This window comes from Equus przewalskii, chromosome 17 (assembly GCF_037783145.1).
Source record: "Equus przewalskii isolate Varuska chromosome 17, EquPr2, whole genome shotgun sequence".
Classification (NCBI taxonomy): Eukaryota; Metazoa; Chordata; class Mammalia; order Perissodactyla; family Equidae; genus Equus; species Equus przewalskii.
Window position 1 is genome coordinate 38106529 of NC_091847.1, and position 19472 is coordinate 38126000.

Here is a 19472-nt window from a genome sequence, read left to right on the forward strand (position 1 = left end):
AAAAATCAAGTGAATGCATTTCTAAAACTCCATGAGTGCATATATAAGACTTGTGAACGTCATTATATGTAAACATTTCATCAAAAGAGAGAAATGTTAGCAAATATTGAACTTGTGTAATAATATGTAAGCTGAAGTATTTAGAGAGCGTGTAGGGCTATTTATAACTTATTTAGAAATGCATCAAAAATAATATGTATTAATGAAGAGAGGGATAGATAAATGGATATATATGTGATAAAGCAAATATAATAGTATAATCTAATTGGTGGATGCATGGGTGGTAACTGTAAAATTCTTTTAATTTCAGTGTCTGAATAGTTTCATAATAAAATTTGGGGGGAAAATGAAAATGAAATAAAAACTTTTCCAAAAACAAAATAGATAAGAATTCATTGCCATCAGAACTGAACTACAAGAAATGTTGAAAGAAGTTCTTCGGGCTGAAGGAAAATGATACCAGATGTAAATTCAGATCTATACAAAGTAATGAAGAGCAGTGAACTGAAATGATAAATAGGTGGGTAAATGCAAAATATGACATTTATTTTTTAATTCATATAAAGGTAATTAAATATTTAAAGCCAAAATAACTATTTGTTTCAAGGTTTATAAAACATTTAGAAGGCAAAGATATAAGATTAATAGCACAAAGGACAAGAAGAAGAAAATGGAGGAATATGATAGTAAGGCTTTTAGATTAAACCATGATAATTTAAAGATGGATAGTATAAATCTTGGAGAAATCACTAAAAATAAAACAAAGACATGGAGCTTATAAACTAATAATGTAAATAATACAGAATACTAACATTAGTCAATTAAACTAAACGAGGGCAAAAACAGAGGAAGAAATAAAAGGAGAGATATAAAAACACAAGATGACAGATTTAAACACATATATTGTATAAACACAACCATTATCAATAAATATGTTAAATGTAAATGGTCTAAATGCTCCAGTTAAAAGACAAGTATGTAAGACTAGATAAAAAAGCAAGACCCAACCATATGCTCTCTTCAAGAAACCCAATTTAAATATATATTTTAATATACATGTCCATATACATATAAGCTAAGAATAAGAGGATGGGAAATCTATCATATGCAGTCATTCAGCACAAGAAAGCTGGAGTAGCTATATTAACAGTAAAAAAGAGAGAGAGATACAAATATTAAATATAAGAAAGCTGGGGTGGCTATATTAATAGTGACAGAGTAGACTTTAAAACAAAGAATATTACCAGTGATAAAGACAGACATGTCATAATAATAAATATTACCAGAGATAAAGCAATAATGGGGATGAAGGAGGTTTCCTAATGATAAATATGCATCAAGAGGACAAAACAATCTTAATGTGAATGTACCCATTAACAAAATTTTCAAAGATATGAAGCAAAAATTGGAAAAACTAAAAGAGAAACAAACAAATTCAGAAGTAAACTGGAGATACAAACAAGCCTCTCTCATAATTGATAAAACAAGAAGACAGAAAATCAGTGAAGATAGAGAAGACTTAAATAACACTGTCGAGCAACTTGACCTAAATAATATCTATAGAACATTAAACCCAACAAACTGCAGAAAATACATTATTTTCAAGTGCACATGGTACATTCACGAGGCACAGGCTAGACTCTAAAACAAACAAAAAATGAATTCAAAAGAACTGAAGTCATACAGATTATGTTCTTTCATCCTCCCAATGGATTTAAATTAGAAGTCAATAACAAAATAATCTGGAAATTCCAAAAATATTTGGAAATTAAACAACAGACATCTAAATAACCCACAGGTCCCAGAAAGTCACACACACACACAGAAACTAGATAATATTTTGAACTCAATGAAAATGAAACACAACATAGCACAACTTACAGATGAGCTGAAGCAGTTGCCGAAAAAAAGAAATTTAAAGCTTTAAATGCTTATATTAGATAAGAAGAAATGTCTTATATAAATGATTTAAGAAAGGGTCAGCACACCACAGCCCATTTGGCTGGCCCATTTATAAATAAAGTTTTACTGAAACATGGCAATACCTATTTATGTATTGTCTATGGCTGCTTTAATACTACGAAGGCATAATTAAGTAGTTGCAACAGAGATTTCATGGCCCACAAACCTAAAATATGTACTATCTGACCCTTTAAGAAAAAACTTGCCAACCCTTGATCTAATAGGTACCATCTTAGGAAGCTAAACTAAAAACGAATAAATTAAATTCAAAGTAAGTAGAGGAAGGAAATAAGGAAGATAAGGGCAGGAAACAATTGAAGGAAAAAACCCAGAGAAAATCAATAAAACCAAAAGTTATTTATTTGAAGGAAATCAATAAAATTGATAAACCTCCAGCTAGACTGATCAAGACAAAAAGAAAGAAAATCCAAATTCACAGTGTCAGGAATATAAGACGGGACAGCACTACAAATCCTAGAGATATGAAAAAGATAATAAGGAAATATTATGAAAAACTTTATGATAATGACAATATCCAAAGCAGAGTTCAGTAAAAGCAATTCCAAAGGAGCACGTTCACCTCAATCTGGTGCAGCAACTCTCAGTCCTTTTAAAGTGGCCCAGTTGTTTTAACGAAGTCAACTTTCTTCTCTGTGCAAAAAAGTAATGGCTTTTAATATACAATAGCTAACATAATACAGCTAGAGAACAGCTGTAGGAAAGAAAGATAAAAAAAAAGGAGGGAGAGGGCTTGGCCCCGTGGCCGAGTGGTTAAGTTTGCGCGCTCCGCTGCAGGCGGTCCAGTGTTTCGTTGGTTCGAATCCTGGGCGCGGACATGGCACTGCTCATCAAACCACGCTGAGGCAGCGTCCCACATGCCACAACTAGAAGGACCCACAACAAAGAATATACAACTATGTACTGGGGGGCTTTGGGGAGAAAAAGGAAAAAAATAAAATCTTAAAAAAAAAAAAGGAGGGAGGTTCACTCAATTATGCATTTATTATCCTGTAAGGAATCCTCTGCTAATCATATAATTATTCTTTATTCAGTGTTTCAAATTTACAGTGTACTATTTCCTGGAAATGCACACTTCCGATTGTAAGTGGAATCTGAGTGAGAACGCAGTCTCACTGTGGTTATTAGAGCAGGCAAATATTCACAAAGTAGGTCTTCACTCTTGAAGAGCAATAATGGGCACAAAGGAAAGGAAAAGACACACTTCTAGAAGAGTAGGCCAGGAAAATGTCATCAGATCAAATTGTGAGATGTGATGAGTTAATAGTCTTTAACATATTTTGGCTCTGTTTTAAAACAATCTGGTTCCTTAAAGCTGTGTTAATCTGGATTGCCACCCTCTGAGTTCTCTCTTGGATAAGCATGTATTTATGAAACTAAACATACTGCATTAAAATTATCATTGTCCAGATCCCGATGGATTAAATTATTTTCTAATCCTGTTTTTGACCACAGAGCATTTATTTCAGTCAATCACGGTGTTGAACAAAAAATTTACACGGGACTTAATCAACATAGAGAGATGTGGCATCTATCTCGGTCATTTTACCTTACCATGAGGTTAAGGAAGATAAAATAGACCAGCAGAAAATGTATGTGTTTCACTTTCAAAATTAGAGCATCCTAATCATTTCAATGTGAAAAGTTTAATGGAAAAGTAGATTGATCTAATCTGGGGTGCTTAAGTCACTGGCAAATTTAAATTGTTTAAAAAAAATAATAAGCCAAGCTCTTGAGTCATGCTGAATGATTCACCCATGAATTCTTGAGGGGATTAATTTAAAACAGTACTAAAGAAACAGTCTTCATGCACCTACTCTAAAAAGACAGAAAAGAACAACAGACAAGGGAAGTTATTCCAGAAGAGAAAAAGCGAAGAAACAGGACAGAGCAGAACCTGGTTAGTCTGGTTGGCCAATCAGAGCAGACGAATTCAAAAGCCACGTGATAAGGCAAGGGAGCGTCCCCTGAGGAACAGCGGAGTGTGGCTTCTATGGAAATAAAGTTTTCCTTGCCTGTTTCACACTCCTACTCACCTCCTCCCTCTCTTTTACTTTTTACTGGATCCCTAAGTGAGAGGAGTAGTGATTTGTGTTGTTCAGATTCCAGGGAACCAAGAGGCTCACACACTTTAGGGATCCAGCTTTGAAAGAACACGAAAGGCACACGCTCACAATCACGGTCTTGTCTTCTACTCTTTTCATAGCAGGTGTGGGAAGGGCAGGACTTGCTTCCTCATGGAAAAGAACCAGCCACCTTTCTCCACAGACTCTGTCTTTTCCTCACTTAACAGTCGGCCCTGAGATTATAGTCTGGAATTCTTATCACAAGGGCCATGCAGCCTGCACTAATGTGAGGTACTGGAGATGGAGGTCCTCTCCTCTGGATTCAACTGGCCAGGCATTGCACAGTCTTCCAATGGTATCACAGTGTCAGGATCCAGGATTCCAATTTATCACAACCCCTCTTTCTTTATTCTGAGGCTATTTAATTGTTTATAAAAGTTTAGAAAAGGGGAGTGTATAGAGTTCCACTATGCAATTTGGAGCCAAAGTACCAGGTAACAAGAAAAAGTTACTTTGCCTCCCTTTTTTAGGATATCCCCCTTAGTATAGGACAGAATAACCCCTCTTAGACTGGCGGTGAGGCACAGCTGAGCCAAAACAGTATTTAGGTATTCCCAGGTTCCTTCACAAAAGTAGCATTTCTCTATCACTTATGAACATATTCCAATATTATCCCAATTTCTTAAACAACGTTAAGGATAAACCTTGAGATTTTGACTATCGGCTATGAAAAACTTAAAACAAAGAAGTCCAAAGCAATGGAAAATCCAGAAGAAGCCTCACAGATATAAATGATAAGGAATGATACATAGTACCCTCTTTGTGCTTGGAATTTTTCTCTTTTTTTCTGTTTAGTTCTGTTTTCAACTTACATTTGAAAATAAACTCTCATTTTTTATTTATTGAAATCAACTCTTTAGATACATGTGAACATACCTGTTTGAGCTTTTTAATGTTCTATGCGTACAATTGTTCATTTCTAGGACACTTTCCCCTACAAATCTCAAAATGAAGCCAACGATAATCATTTGGTAGCAGGTCCAGACCTAGCTCGAGCAGGCACTAAACAGCCTGTGGCTGATATTTACGTCTCCCTGCCCCTCTCCCAAAGGACTTGCCATCACTGTTGGGGCAACATGATCTCAAACCTGAAACTGTGTCAGATTATCAGGTCCTGGGGGGCTCACGGCCTCTCTAGCCCCAGCTCTATCCACTCTCCTCTCCTCTTCACCCTCTCTTATTTACAATAAGAGATGCAAGTACTGCCAAGAAAAATACAACAAACTGGATCTCAACTACCGCCTGGAAGCGTTTCTCCTAAAAGGGAAACATACGAATGTTTATTCAAAAGGAAAATACGCTAAAAATGCATTTGAAAACAGCAATCACATTCAAAAGACAGTTAATTTGGGCAAAACCAACTGCTTTCACATAACAGTCATTTGCAGGGGGCCTAGAGAGGTATTCTTATCTTTTGCACATATCCTTTCATGTTCAGATACTCATGTAAGATAGGAACGACTAGGGATCCCTCCCCGCTTACTCAGAGCAGTGGAGACAGCCAGCGCAGAGAGCTGGGAGTGCCCCATTCAGAGATGTATGTGGGGACGGCAGAGGAGCTGGAACAAAAGTTTTAACAGACGAGGACTAGAAAATAGGTCTATCCTTCTCTTTCTAAAGCAATAACTAGGAATACACGTATCAGACACAGTTCACCTCATCACAACATTTCTTTAATGTTGGGTTGCCACATAAAAGTACAGAATGCCTAGTTAAATTAGAATTGAATGGCAACTAATTTTTAATATATGTATGTCCCATGTCATATTTGTAACATGCTTAAACGCAAAAATGATTTGTTGTTTATCTGAAATTCAGTTCAACTGGGTGTTCTGTGATTTGCCAAATCTGTAACCCTATTTAATGTCTTTTAAAATTACCTGTAATTGTCCTTGGGTTTAGATTTGTTATCTTCGGGTCAGACTTACCCCCTGAACTCCAGACCCATAAAATCAATTGTTGACTTGACATCTCTGCTTTAGTGTCTAATCGACATTTCAAACTCAACCTATCCAAAACTGAGCTCCAGCTAAATGCCACTGTCCCCTTCTTTCCCCAGATGCTCCTCCTGCAGTCTGCTTCATTCCACTTAAGGGTCTACTCTTTGCCTGGGTTAACAATTTGGGGTCATCCTTTGCTCCTTTCTTTCTCTCACATCTCAAATCCTTTATTTTTGTATGACTGTAGCGAATGAGAAGAACTCTCTAGTTTACACTTCTATAAGTTTGAGGCTAGAAAATGGCTTGAGGCAGTACAGTCAGTGAAGAAATATGCCCCCAAAGACTTGTGCACAGAGTTTCTGCCTCCTGTGGCAAGAGGCTCCCTGGTTCCAAAGAAGTCTCTTCCTTGGAACCAGGGAGCCTCTTGCCACATTTGTGTCAACCAACCAGTAAATAACTGTGCTTAAACAAGGACAAAGGGGCTACATCTTTTGCATTTATAAACGCAGTCAGCCCAAGGTTTTGACTTTCCCTTCCAGTACCACTTAACATTTATAGTGGGAACTGCTAACAGTTGTTGGGGGGAAACTCTCACTACCTGACACCCCCACCTCCACCCTGGTTATTAAATGAAACAGTTATCTTTTCACTTTTAAAGTAACAGCATCTAGCTTTCCAGATTCTTAATAATGCCAAAACCAAGGAGTTCCGTGAAATTGGTAGAGAATGCACAATGTGTCAATCTATATAATATCCAAATCACAGTTTCAAATTTGAGAACTCCAGGACACTTCTGCCAATTCTTTGTTTAGTACACATGATAAATGTTAGGAGGTCATGTCAGGTCTTTCTTATCAAACATCAAGGAACCCAGAAACTAGATAATTACACAACTCAGAGCAGACTAATTTTTAGGCCACTCCAGACCAATATATATTTTCTCTAAATTGCCATCAGCGGTTACCCTCTGAGATTCTCATCAAGGAGCAATAGTTTCTACTCTGCTGTTAATGCATGCCGCGCCTAAGTAATAGGGATGCTGTTAAGAACAGCTAAAGCAAAAAGGGTGTATTGGTTTATCAATGTCTTCAGATATTTAAGGTTCTAGGCTTGGTGCTCAGCAGAGCCAAATTGGAATGTGATGTTTTCTGTCATACCGTTTTGCTATGTCATCATGTCAATAGCAACTTCTCATATAACATGTCAACAATGGTATGTACATTTTCAAAAATGGTCAACATGATTAACAAGGTGATTTTTAAAAGAGAGCAAGACAAAAATAATGTGGCTAACCACATGAGAAAAACAATTTAAAAGAGGAAATAAATAAATTACCTTAAATCCCTCTGTCAAATAATCAAAGATTTATATAAAAATTAAGAATCAAAAATGTAGATAACAACAAACGTTTTTTCTGTGGGACAAAGAGAGGTAAAGTTTCTTAAAGAGATTTGAAAATGATAGCATTTGACACAGAAAAGTTCATTATAAAAGTTCCATTTTAATAAGTACGTCTCTACTATATTGACACATTATCTCCATATCAGGCATTTTTCTTAGCCTTCAAGTTTTGAGGAAACAGTCAAATTTGAATGGATGATCTATTTTTTTTTCTTTTTTGCACATTTCAATGTCCAAATTTTCCATGTCTTTTTAAGAACATAGTGGGGCATGTTTACCTAAGTTGCTATGCCCAGGGTCTCTGAAATTTTCTAAAGATTCTGTCCTATAACAAAATATACCTTTCAAGCTAAACAAAAAATAATTGTCTATTTTTTAAAATGTCTGCAGCAAAGTTATTAGCTCCATAAAATCAAAGGGTTGTACAGACAGCCTGTAGCGAGAATTTCACAGGTGCCCAGTCAAAACTGTGATGTTTGGAAGACTTTTTGCGCGCGTGTGTAAATTCTATTAGATTATCACGAGCACTCTGAGTACTCCAAGTTAGTGGAGTTTCCACCCATTTTTTATAAAGACTTTCTGATAATCAGTTTTCTTCCCATTGATGGATTTCCTAACTCTGAACGCAAACATTTCACCGTATCCCATCATCTTCCTGACAGTCTCTGGGTACCCGCTTTCCTAAGGGGCTGTGCCTTTTCAAAGATAAATGAAATGCTTTAATCCTCATATTGTACCAATTCATCACTTCCAATAATCAAATTTTCACTTGAATATTGTATTTAGCGATTCTCTCAGGCCATCTGAAACACTGAAATATGTACAGGGCACAAATCATACTATTCAAAACATTCTCCTGCACACGTCACTAAGAGAAAAACTACCCACCCCGAGCATAGCTATTAATGTCAAACAGATTGTCATCCAAGAAAACAAAAATGCATCAAAATCAGCTTCGGACAAAGTACAGCTCTACGGAAAAACACCAGGTTTTTATGTGCAAATGTCTTAAATGTCTGTTTGAAATGTTTAAAGAACAAGTTAGCAAGGAAATCTGTTCCTGGTCTCCATAACCCAGGATAATGTAATAATGAAAATAATTCTAGAGTTAAAGGGTTTCTCAACATAGCATACTATGATTTTACCAAAGATGCATTTGCCCCAGTTTCTAGTGAACGTTAGAAAGAAATGGGTTTCTAGCTTGGGCCGAGGGCTCTATTTAGCCTTTCAAGGCACAGACCTGTTAGCAACGCTGGGACGCCTGCCAGAATTTTTTCAACTCTTAGTAAAGATCGTACCTCGAAAGCAATGTGCGTTGCACACGACATAGATTTAAGCTCCCACTCCCGCCTACATAGCTTGGCACCAGTGGCTTTTGAGGTATCCCCCACCTCCCCAAATTCAGACTGATTCGTTACCACCGTCCCCCACCCTCCCACCACCGCCACGCCAGCATCCTTGTTCAGCTTCCGGAGCTCGGCACAGAGGGTCCCCGAAGCCCCTGCAGAGTAAACTCATGGTGCCACCCCATGCCCAGCCCTGCGCACACCTACAAACACGCTCTCCTACTCCCGTCGCGGCAAACTGCCCCCAATCTGTCACCCATCTCACTCATAATACTCATACCCCTTCATCTCTGTCGCTTTTTCCCTCCTCCTGGTGTCTTCGTCCCCAACACACCTGTCTACCCCTACAGCTGCCAGACTCAGGGGCCCACGCTGCGCCCTATCCCGCGCCCCCTCAATCCAACAGGCGCTTCCCACTCGGCCCCGTGGCGGAGCACCTTCTGCCCCTACCCCAGCGCCCACTGCAGAGAGCCCCCGACTCCCACCCTCCGGGAGCGGGGGAAGGGGCGCCCATCCTACCTGCCGAGAGCGCGGCGGCGGCGATCAGCAGGAGAGCCTGGCGGAGCGCGGCGTGCAGCGCTCGGGTCATGGCCACCAGGCGGCTGCCGGGGCTGCGAGGCCCCGGAGCGGAGCGACGTGGCCGGGACAGCGCGGGCCGCTTTGAAGTTCCCGGGGCGCGGGAGGCAAGCACAGCCCTGACACCCTTTTGAAGTGTGCGGTTGGCTCTAATCGGCGCGTGTGCCCCCCTCCTCTGCCTCCCCCATCCCACGCCCCCCGCGGCGGGCGGTGCGCGGCGCTCCTGCCACTGGCCCCAGCAGCCGCGCTCGGAGAGGGGCGGGGGCGGGGGCGACAGAGCCCGCCCCTGCCGCGCCTCCGCCCCCTGCGCCCTCTCACAGCCGCCCCGGGCCTGTCGCTGCCCGGCAGGCGGGCAAAGGCAGCCCGATGGCGAGGCAGTGAGATCACCTAGAGCTGGGGGGAAGGAACGGGATGGGATGGCGCGGAACCCCAAGACTGGATACGGTGGGGGTGGGTTGGGACGGGAGGGAAAGCCCTGCTGAGACTTTAGGGAAACTTAAACCCTGCAGCAATTGCTTCTTGGTGGTCCGCTCTCTAGTCTCCTACGGAAGATCCAGCCGTCCAGATCGCTTGACATTCGTTTGTGGTCCAGTGCCCTAAAGATTTTCTAACTAGACTGAGCCATGAGACACCCCTAGTATTCCTCCCCGTGTCGTCCCACCACCACATCCTGGCTGTGCGTGCGTCTGTGGAAGGGCGCCCTCTCTGTCCAGCCTTGGAAATAACCAGCTGTCCGACCGAATCGGCTACCTAAAGCTTTGGTTTAACAAACTTCATTTCTTGTCTGATGCCTTCCAGCGACTCTCCCCTGTATGAATGGCTACCAAGGCTAGACCACCTGCGCCAGGTGATGTGATCGTCTGCAATATATAATCCAGGTTTGGAGGTAGAGGCCCCGACCTATGGAAGCTATCTCTGCAGCTACAATTTCAGCAATTGAAAAACTGGACGCGGGGAAGGGAGAGGGGGACAGTGGGGGAGGGGGGATTAGATACACGGATTAAGGGGAGGTGAAGAATGATTTAAAGTAATATATTAGAAACTTGTTTGAGTATTGTTTAAGTCCCTGGAGGCTTATTATCAAATAGGTGTGCTTCCCAGGTGGATTATGATTGAAAATGTAAGGGCAACGTTACCAAAGAATAGAAATTAGCCTAAATTCAATCCACGTATGTAGCCTATACATTAAAGTGAATGGGATTCTTTTAACCTGCACAACACAAAAAGCCGAGAATCCAATACTGGTGTTATCGCTACTGTTATGGGCCTCCTTGGAAAGTGATTGCCATTTAAATTAATTGCTTTAGAGTAAGAGATATTACTTGCTTCACCCAGCTCAGCTCTAAATAAGGCGAATGTTCTTTCTGAGGTCTAGGAAAGACCTATGGTGGAATGGTGTATACAATTGCCTTTACCATCAAAGGGCCACAGTATTGGAGGTAGGATGTTTGTTGGACTTTGATGCGTGACTGTGACAGTCCTGAGGCTCTCAACCCATCACCACCACCTTGGATGAATCAAAACATTTCTAAGCATAAAAAGACTTTGTTCTCATTTTATTCTGGATCCAAGCAAACAACAAAAAAAAATGGAGATGTGGGACAAGCCTGAGCCCTTCCAGACACCCACAAAACAGATGCTTTTTTTAAAAAAAGGCAAGAAAATGCTAGGACACATTATATTTTGGCTGACTTGGCTTGCTCATTATTTGGTAACTGTACCTAGATTGTGATCTACCATTGGATCATGAGATTTGGTGCTGAAAGAGCAAAACTGGTGTCCTCTGTGGGCCGGCTTCCTCAAAAATAAATGGACCGTCATCCCTCCCAATTTCTTAGAACCATGATCGGGGTTAAAAAAGGCAGTGAATGTGAACACACTGTCAAATCATAAAGCATTACACTCATGTCAGGTATGTACTCCCTACAAATTTATTTTGTCTCTTGAATGCAGTAAGCAATGTCCCTGCAAGTCGGAAAGCTCTCATCTTCTAAGGAAAGCAAGGTTATTATCCTGAGAAGTCGGCTATTGAATAACTTCAACATTCTAAACAAACTCAACCCTTTCCTCTTAGTCCAGCGGTGCATTGTCCGCTATGGTATCTGCTAGCCACATGGTGTGGTATTTGCCAGTCACATATGGATAGTGAGCACTTGAAATGTGTCTAGTCCAAGTTGACATGTGCTGTAAGTACAAAATACACACTGGCTTTCAAAAACTTAGTACAAAATAAGAATGTGAAGTATATCATTAATAATTTTTATATTGCTTACATTTTGAAATAATATTTTGGACATACTGGGTTAAATGAAATCTATTACTAACATTAATTTCACCTATTTCTTTTTGCTTTTTAATAAGACTACTAGAAAATTCTGAATTACATATGTGGCTCGCATTATTTCTTTATTGGACGGTGCAATCCTCATCAGATGGCAGAGATCATTACCTTTGCCGTAAGTACAGTATAAAAAAACCAAGAGTTATTAGGTGCCGTGCCAATCAACATATGGCCAGCCAATGAAGGAAGCAGGATGTTTTGAGTTCTTAGTGCAAAGTTCTGTAACGCAACAAAAAAAGGTTAATATGTAAAAAAATCTAAGTACTTAATCTGTAGGATTCTTTTAAACTACATCTTCAAATACTATTTCCCTCTGTCCTCTTATGCATGTTCTTCTTCCAATATCAATACTATGGAAGCTTTGAAGTTAACCACTCTCAATGTATTGAATCCCAATAGCGGGCAAAGTATATTCTTAGGCAACTTTAAATATTTCTGATATGCTTGAGTCCTTAATGCCCTCTTCATAACAACCAAGAAAAGACCTTCATCCTTATGTGTCCCAAATTTTACTTAGGAATATTCTTTATTTATACACACACGCAAACACTCCTATGGAAATTAATCCAGTCTTAATCCAATATCTTTTTTTTTTAAAGATTTTTTGTTTCTTTCCCTTTTCTCCCCAAAGCACCCCAGTACATAGTCGTATATTCCTCCTTGTGGGTCCTTCTAGTTATGGCATATGGGATGCTGCCTCAGCGTGGTTTGATGAGCAGTGCCATGTCCGCGCCCAGGATTTGAACCAGTGAAACACTGGGCCGCCTGCATCAGAGCACGTGAACTTAACCACTCGGCCACGGGGCCAGTCCCTCAATATCTTTTTAAATGAGCTATTATTAAGAAAATACTCTTTGGAGCATACTAAGTGACTCCTGTTATTTAATATAAGCAATACAAATGCATTGTTCAAGATGTGATATAATACATCTTTCATGCTTTTTGTTCATAACAGAAAAAAATTTACATGAGAGTTTTTTTAAATTTCATTGGAAAGAAATTTACGTGCAAATGTTTTTCTCAAGATTTAACCTTCTCCCCACCCTTAAATCATCTATTTGTACATATTCGTTACCATAGCAACGTTACATCATGACTCCTGGATTCTCATAATGAAAAGAAAACAAAAACAACAAATAACTGAGGAGTTCATCAGCAAAACAGATTTTGGGTAAGTAAATCTTGCGTAACTAAGGGAAGCAGATATTGGGACTTTAAACTGTAAAAATTTGATACAATTTCAGAATAACATTCCAAATTAATAAGGCAAATAAATGTGTGTAATAAGTGAACTTTCAAAATGACTGTTTGTTGAACTTTAAAAATGACTGGGATTTTTTTATCATATGGGTTTCTTTTATTATTATCCTTTCCAGAATCTCCCATGCCATGCATCTTAATTTCTTGTTTCATCTTGGAACGTGAACTTATCATGGAATGAGCATATGGTGAGGAGGCATACTATGATAATTTGCTGTATACTATCAAGGTCTAATCTTTTCTCATTTTACTGAATTTTTCCTTCCCTAAACTCACATCCCCCCTAAAGAATCACTCGTCTCCACTCATCTCATCTCTTAATCCCAGAAATCTTTCCGTTGGGGACTCTCAGTTTCACTTGTTGAATATCATGTTGAAATGATAATATTTTGAATATATTAGGTTAAATGAAATAAATTATTAAAATTAATTTCACTGCATGGACCGTCTGGGTGGCATAGTGGTTAAGTTTGCATGCTCCACTTCAGCAGCCCCAGGTTTGCAGGTTTGGATCCCAGGAATGGACCTACACACCACTCATCAAGGCATGCTGTGGCAGCGTCCCACATAACAAAACAGAGGAAGATTGGCACAGATGTTAGCTCAGGGACAATCTTCCTCATCAAAAAAAAATTAATTTCATTTTTTTAATGTAGCTATTAGAAAACTTAGAATTATTATGTGACTCTCATTATTATTTTTGTTGGACAGTGCTCATCTCATGAATCCTCACTGAATGTCAAGGATTTTTCCTGTGCTTGAAATGGTAGGAGAAGCAAGACTTTTACTCCTTTTGTCTCTTCAATAGCAACCCATATTCAGTCAATAATAAGGTCACATTTATTTTTCTTTCATGTTGTCCATTGTCATTCACACTGTTATTTCCATAGTCCAAGCCCCAAGTAACAACGTACTGAGTTGTTGTAATTACCAGCTAAATCATCTCCACAGCTTCATGTTATCCCCATCATAATGTATCCTCAAGGCTGCCATCAGAACAACTTTCTATTAACATGACTCTGATTATGTTCTCCCCTGTCCTCAAATCTTTAATGATCACCCTTGCCTATAGAATTAAGGCTAAATTCTCTAGCATACTGGTTCTCAAACTTTTTTATATCATGACCCCTTTACATTTCAGAAATTCCGAGGACCCCAGAAAGCTTATGTTGGGTTATATCTATCGACATTTACAATGTTAGAAATTTACATTGATAAATTCTTAAAACAAAGGAATACAAAAGCACAAATTCCATTAGCCTTCTAAGAGATGACCTCATTACACACCATGTAGCCTCTGAAAAGTTCCATTGTCTCTTTGTGCCAGAATGAGAGTGGAAAAGACAAATTACATTTTAGTATTACCTACAGAGGTAGTTTTCACCTCGTGGACCCCCAGAAGGTCTTGAGAACACACAGGGGGCCCTGAAGCACACCTTTAGAACTGCTACACTAGCTCATTTCTCTACATTCTCCCTAGGTGACCTCATCCCTTCCCATGACTTCAGTGTTTATTTCTGTGTTATATGCTCAAGACCCCCAAATCTCCATCGCTAGCCTTGATCTTACTCCCAAACTCTGGATTTGTATGTCCTACTGTCGTTTCTCTCTATACAACCCAAAAGTGGTCGAAACCAATTTGTACAACAGAAGCTGCTCCTCAAACCTGTTCCTCCTCCTGTCCTACTTCTCAGTAATTGTCACTGCTCAAGCCAGATACTTTGGATTTTTTCTTTATCTCTTCCCTCTGTCTCATCGTTTACCTCCAATAAATCAGCAGTTTCCATTGATTCTAACTTTTATAAAAATCTCTCAAGTTTTTTCACTTCTTTCCACCTCACTGGCACTATCCTATGTCAGATTATCATCTTCTGTTACTTGAAATGTCAAAAAAGCCTCCTAAGTGGTGTCCCTTCCTTGAGGTTCACTCTTCTGCAATCTATTCCTGCCAACCCTTCAGCCAGAGGAACCTTTTTATAGCACTAATATGAGCATATCACTGAGAGCTATCTAAGACATATGGCCAGTTCTAACACTAGCAGGTCTAACATTGGCATCTGAAATCAGCTTGGCACATAGTAAGCACTCAATAAATACTTGTTGAATGAGTGAGTAAATGACATTTAAGATCCTCAACCTGATTTTCCAAGTGTATCTCCATCTTTCCCTCTGCTCCCCACACATCAACGCTGTGTTGAATAAATAAATTAGCTCAACAACAGCAGCATTTTTATAACTAGGTGTTCACGTCCTTTGTATTCACATTGTCCAACCACAGATGGTAGTTTGGGTAAAGTATAGCTAATGAGCGTGAACGCTAAAACTGAGAATGAGTAAACCTTAAAAGTGACCAAAGAATGTTCGTTACGAAATTTTCTGACTTGGGAGCTAAGTCATCTCAGTAAAAAGAAACTTGAGCTCTATATCAGTCAAGGTTTTTAATCGCAAAGAAAATAAATTTACCTTAATAAGTGTAAGTGGGAATTAAATTTATTAAAGAATGCTAAATAGCTTATAGCTTCTCCAGAAAAGCCCATGAACCAGGCTTGGGAGTTACACAGCCGGGGACAGCATGCCACATGCTACTACAGACCTCAGAGATGCTGTGCCCCATCCTTCCACTGGGCACAGACAGTGCATCTTGCACCATCAACACCCTGAGGCTGGACAGTGGATGATTCTTCTAGAACCTCTCCAACTGCTGCATCTGAACACCAGCTGTGGCTTTCTGCACTCTAACTGTAGCTTCAAGGTGGCTTGGGAACGGAGCAGCAGGCTTTTATAAAGAGAAGTAAGGATTCACAAGGTGGGGAATTCCCTCCAAATAGGATGAATGTTCAAAAGTGCTACTGGTCCAAAAGGAATGACAAACTGGGATCCAGAAGCCCAGGATTCTAATCTCACTTTTCCAGAATTTGGGCAAATTACCTAATCTTTTCAAAGTTACTGTTAGAAATTGAGGCTTCAGACCTCCCATCAGCCTTGTTTAGCCACAACTTTACCACATTTTATATTCTTCACCTATAAAATGGAGAAATGTACCTCCAAGACTTATTTTGTGAATGGAATGCTTTTAGATTGTTATGAAAACGTGTTAATACTATTGTTATCACAAAATGGGCATGATACTATTTTCCCATGCACAAAACCTTTGATAATGAGATAAACATTACATGGAAGTCTTTTGAATTTTAAAAAAAGTTGGACAAATACAAGGAGTAGATTTTTTAATCACTTGTGTGAGAAATAGAAGTGTAGAATACTTAAATATAATTAAAATTTGCAAGGATTTAGTACTGTTGTTGGTGAAATTGTTTGGAAAATGTTTGATCTTTGTTTTCCTTTTCTGCTATGGTGATAAATGCAGTTTATGTGCAAATATTGGTGGCCATGAGTGACCTATTCCCAAATGAAAGGGACCACATGATTGTCCTTGTTCCTTTCTATTTCCCTGTTTATTTGTCTGGCAGGGCCTTGGTTCTCCTTGTTTTTCAAAACAAAATGTAAAACATAAAATGTACAAAATAAAAAAGATTGCAAATGACAACAGCCCTCAAAAATACTTAGCAAAAATAATCCCTTTCTATCTCCTCAGAGTAAGTCAGTTGTTCTTAAACTCAAAAGTCAGAGGTTCTTCTAGAACCTAACAGGGCAAGAAACTGAAGAGAACAATGATGGAAAGCACAACTGCCCAAGCTCCAGAGGTGCAAATTTAAGAGTGGTGAGAAGGTGAGATGCTGGGAGATCTCTATAAAATCCCAACTCAATCATTTCCTGTTGGATTGTCTGTGTGACCTATAGCTTTTACCATCCTGCCGCCAAGTGGGGTTCTTTTCTTGTGATAAGGGCCCCCGAATGTGTCTGTACTCTTAAAAGCTCACAGTAAGTCATTATCAACCCACCCATTTCCTTTGAGATGACTCCTAAATTCGAATTATTAACTATATAGCAAACCATAACATTTTGGAACAGGGAGTACATTATTTTCTTGGTTTCCCCTTCTTATTTATTGTGTGGAGATGTAAAATACACTGGTACCTCTGTTTGTGAATTCTCTGGCAATCAGATTCTCCTTAAGAAACCCTGCTATGGCTGGGGGAAAAACGTCACTGAATACTTGGTCCTTCATTGAAAACCTAGTTGTCTCATAGCTTGCCACTCCTCACACAGGGCAGAAGGAGTTGGAGCAGGACCTGTTGTCCCAATATCCAGTTGAAAGTACATATGCCTCATCTAAGAGAAAAGGCAAAGTAACCCCACATGGTCTTTGATATTTCTAAGCTGTCTTCTTTCCCACCCTTTTGCTCCCTCTGTCCTGCACAAAGGGCTCCTAGTCTCTGACCCATCCCTCCCATTCAAACAAGAAAGGTTATGAAATCCTATGCTTATTGGTTGATAAATTATATTTCAGAATGAACAAAATTCTCTCAGGCTACTACTATAGCCAGGTATTTGTATATTGTGCCTTTAAGCCTTTTTTGGAAGAAAAATTTTTTTCTTAAATGACTTTCAGACAACAGCAACATGATCAGGGAGAAATCTGAGGACTATGGAGAAACTTGAAATCTTATGTAAAGAAGACTCTAAAGATATTCCTCTAAGGAGACCAGAGTCTGGCTTAATAAATCAAGTCTAATATTTTCTGAGGTTTCAATGGAGAAATATTGTCGTGTGGGGAAGAGGTGGATGGATAGACTTTTCAATAATCAATTCTGCTATTAACACATGGGCCCAGAGAGTTGGCACACAGGGACACAAGTAGAAAATGTTCACCCTGTAATACTCCAGCTCAAATGCAGAACACAACTGTTCTCTAAATTCCTAGTACTAGAATTGACACGGGGCGAAGCGTTTAAACAAACTCCACTTAAAGCCCAGATAGAACGAAAAGGGAGGGGCTGGCCCCGTGGCCGAGTGGTTAAGTTCGCGCGCTCCGCTGCAGGCGGCCCAGTGTTTCGTCGGTTCGAATCCTGGGCGCGGACGTGGCGCTGCTCGTCAGACCACGCTGAGGCAGCGTCCCACATACCACAACTAGAGGAACCCACAACGAAGAATAAACAACTATGTACCGGGGGGCTTTGGGGAGAAAAAGGAAAAAATAAAATCTTTAAAAAAAAAAAAAAAAAAAACGAAAAGGGAAACAAAACCAGATAGGAACATACAACCAGGCAGCACAGTTCATAAAATATCATTTGCTCGTGTTTTGTCTTGTGTTCTCCTAGAAAGGCGTTTCCCCCCAGCTCCAGGCTCATTTCCCTGTGGCCCATTCAGCAAAGGTCATCCTTTACAAGGGGGAGGCTGACCCCAAAGAGCAACAAACATTCCCTCTTGCCTTTTTAAAGCCTAACTTCTACATGTTCATTCTCAAGAATGAACACTTCTTCACCACATTGACTCCAAGAATATCCGACTCTTGCGAGGAAGACCCCTCACTCTCCTCCCACCCATGTCGGTGTGGCCTTGCACGTCACAGGAGAACCATGTCAGAATCCAGAGCAAAGGAGACACACACATGCACACATACACACTGTGGCAAGGGACCCAATTCACTGCAATGCCAGATTTCTCTCTTTGTGGATGCTTGATAGTCAAGTCCGCACTCAAAGGCACCAAAGATGAGTTTCCCTGAGGAGATTGGCCTATCCATTACCCTGCTGCAGCTATCTCTTAAAAGACCAAGCCCAGAAAATGAGAAAGAGGCAGAGAAGTGAACAACATGCTGTCATCTGCTTCTTCAAGAGTCCTGGAACATGTCGTGCTATAGTACAGACACATCTAACAAGCTCTTATGTCCTTAGGATAAATGAAATGGAGAACAAGGGTTTTTTAATACGCTTTCATAAACTTTGAAGGTCGAAGTACCCAATAGCACATAGCATAGGAGCAGATAGAAAACTTGCTATTTTCTATCTTGATTTGATTAAGACTGCTTCCACAAACCCCCAAAGTTTCACTTAAGCTTTAAGTTTTCTGTGCTATTAATACATCTTTAGTGTTTATATCAAAACACTACTGCTAATTGCTATCTTTTCTTCATTCATCCCATAAGTGAGTGACCATTACGTGATAGAAATGGCTTCTTGACACTTGAGTCAAACAGACCTAGATCCCAGCATGTCCTTTTGTTAATAAAAATCTAACTAAATCAACATAATTACTCAGAAATATTTATTTAATGCCTACAACTTGGAAGGTATTATTCCGTAGTCCTATAATACACAAGAAGATAAATTTGGTCCCGTTGTTTCAAAAAAATGGACTTATTTTGTTGAGACATTTGAGTTATTGTCATCTCTGCCATTTGATAACTGTGTAACTATGGTCAAGTTAGTCCTTGGGTCTCCATCTCCTTTCTCATGAATTCTCACCGGGAAATTCTGAGACTTACACTAGAATTAGTAACATGATGTTTTAAAGCCCTTTTACATTGTAAGCACTCGATAAATGTAAAGACCCATCCTCTTCTTTCCTAGTTTTTGCCAAAAATTGTGTTTAGAATTGT

The 19472-nt window shown here is 39.6% G+C and overlaps 1 protein-coding gene and 1 long non-coding RNA gene across 2 annotated transcripts in view; one reads left to right on the forward strand and one right to left on the reverse strand.

The window, feature by feature from the left end:
• Positions 1–9630, reverse strand: part of ACVR1C (activin A receptor type 1C) — a 74215-nt gene extending 64585 nt beyond the window's left edge. The window contains exon 1 of the mRNA XM_008525444.2: positions 9313–9630. Coding sequence (XP_008523666.1) covers positions 9313–9382 — 70 coding nt within the window. The 5' untranslated portion in view covers positions 9383–9630. The remainder of the gene's footprint in view (positions 1–9312) is intronic.
• Positions 9631–11149: 1519 nt separating this feature from the next.
• On the forward strand, positions 11150–13817 carry LOC139076611 (uncharacterized). Its single transcript, XR_011528363.1, has 5 exons — positions 11150–11281; positions 11731–11825; positions 12791–12881; positions 13087–13158; positions 13682–13817. It is a non-coding gene; the product is annotated as an uncharacterized lncRNA (long non-coding RNA).
• The last annotated feature ends 5655 nt before the right edge of the window (positions 13818–19472 follow it).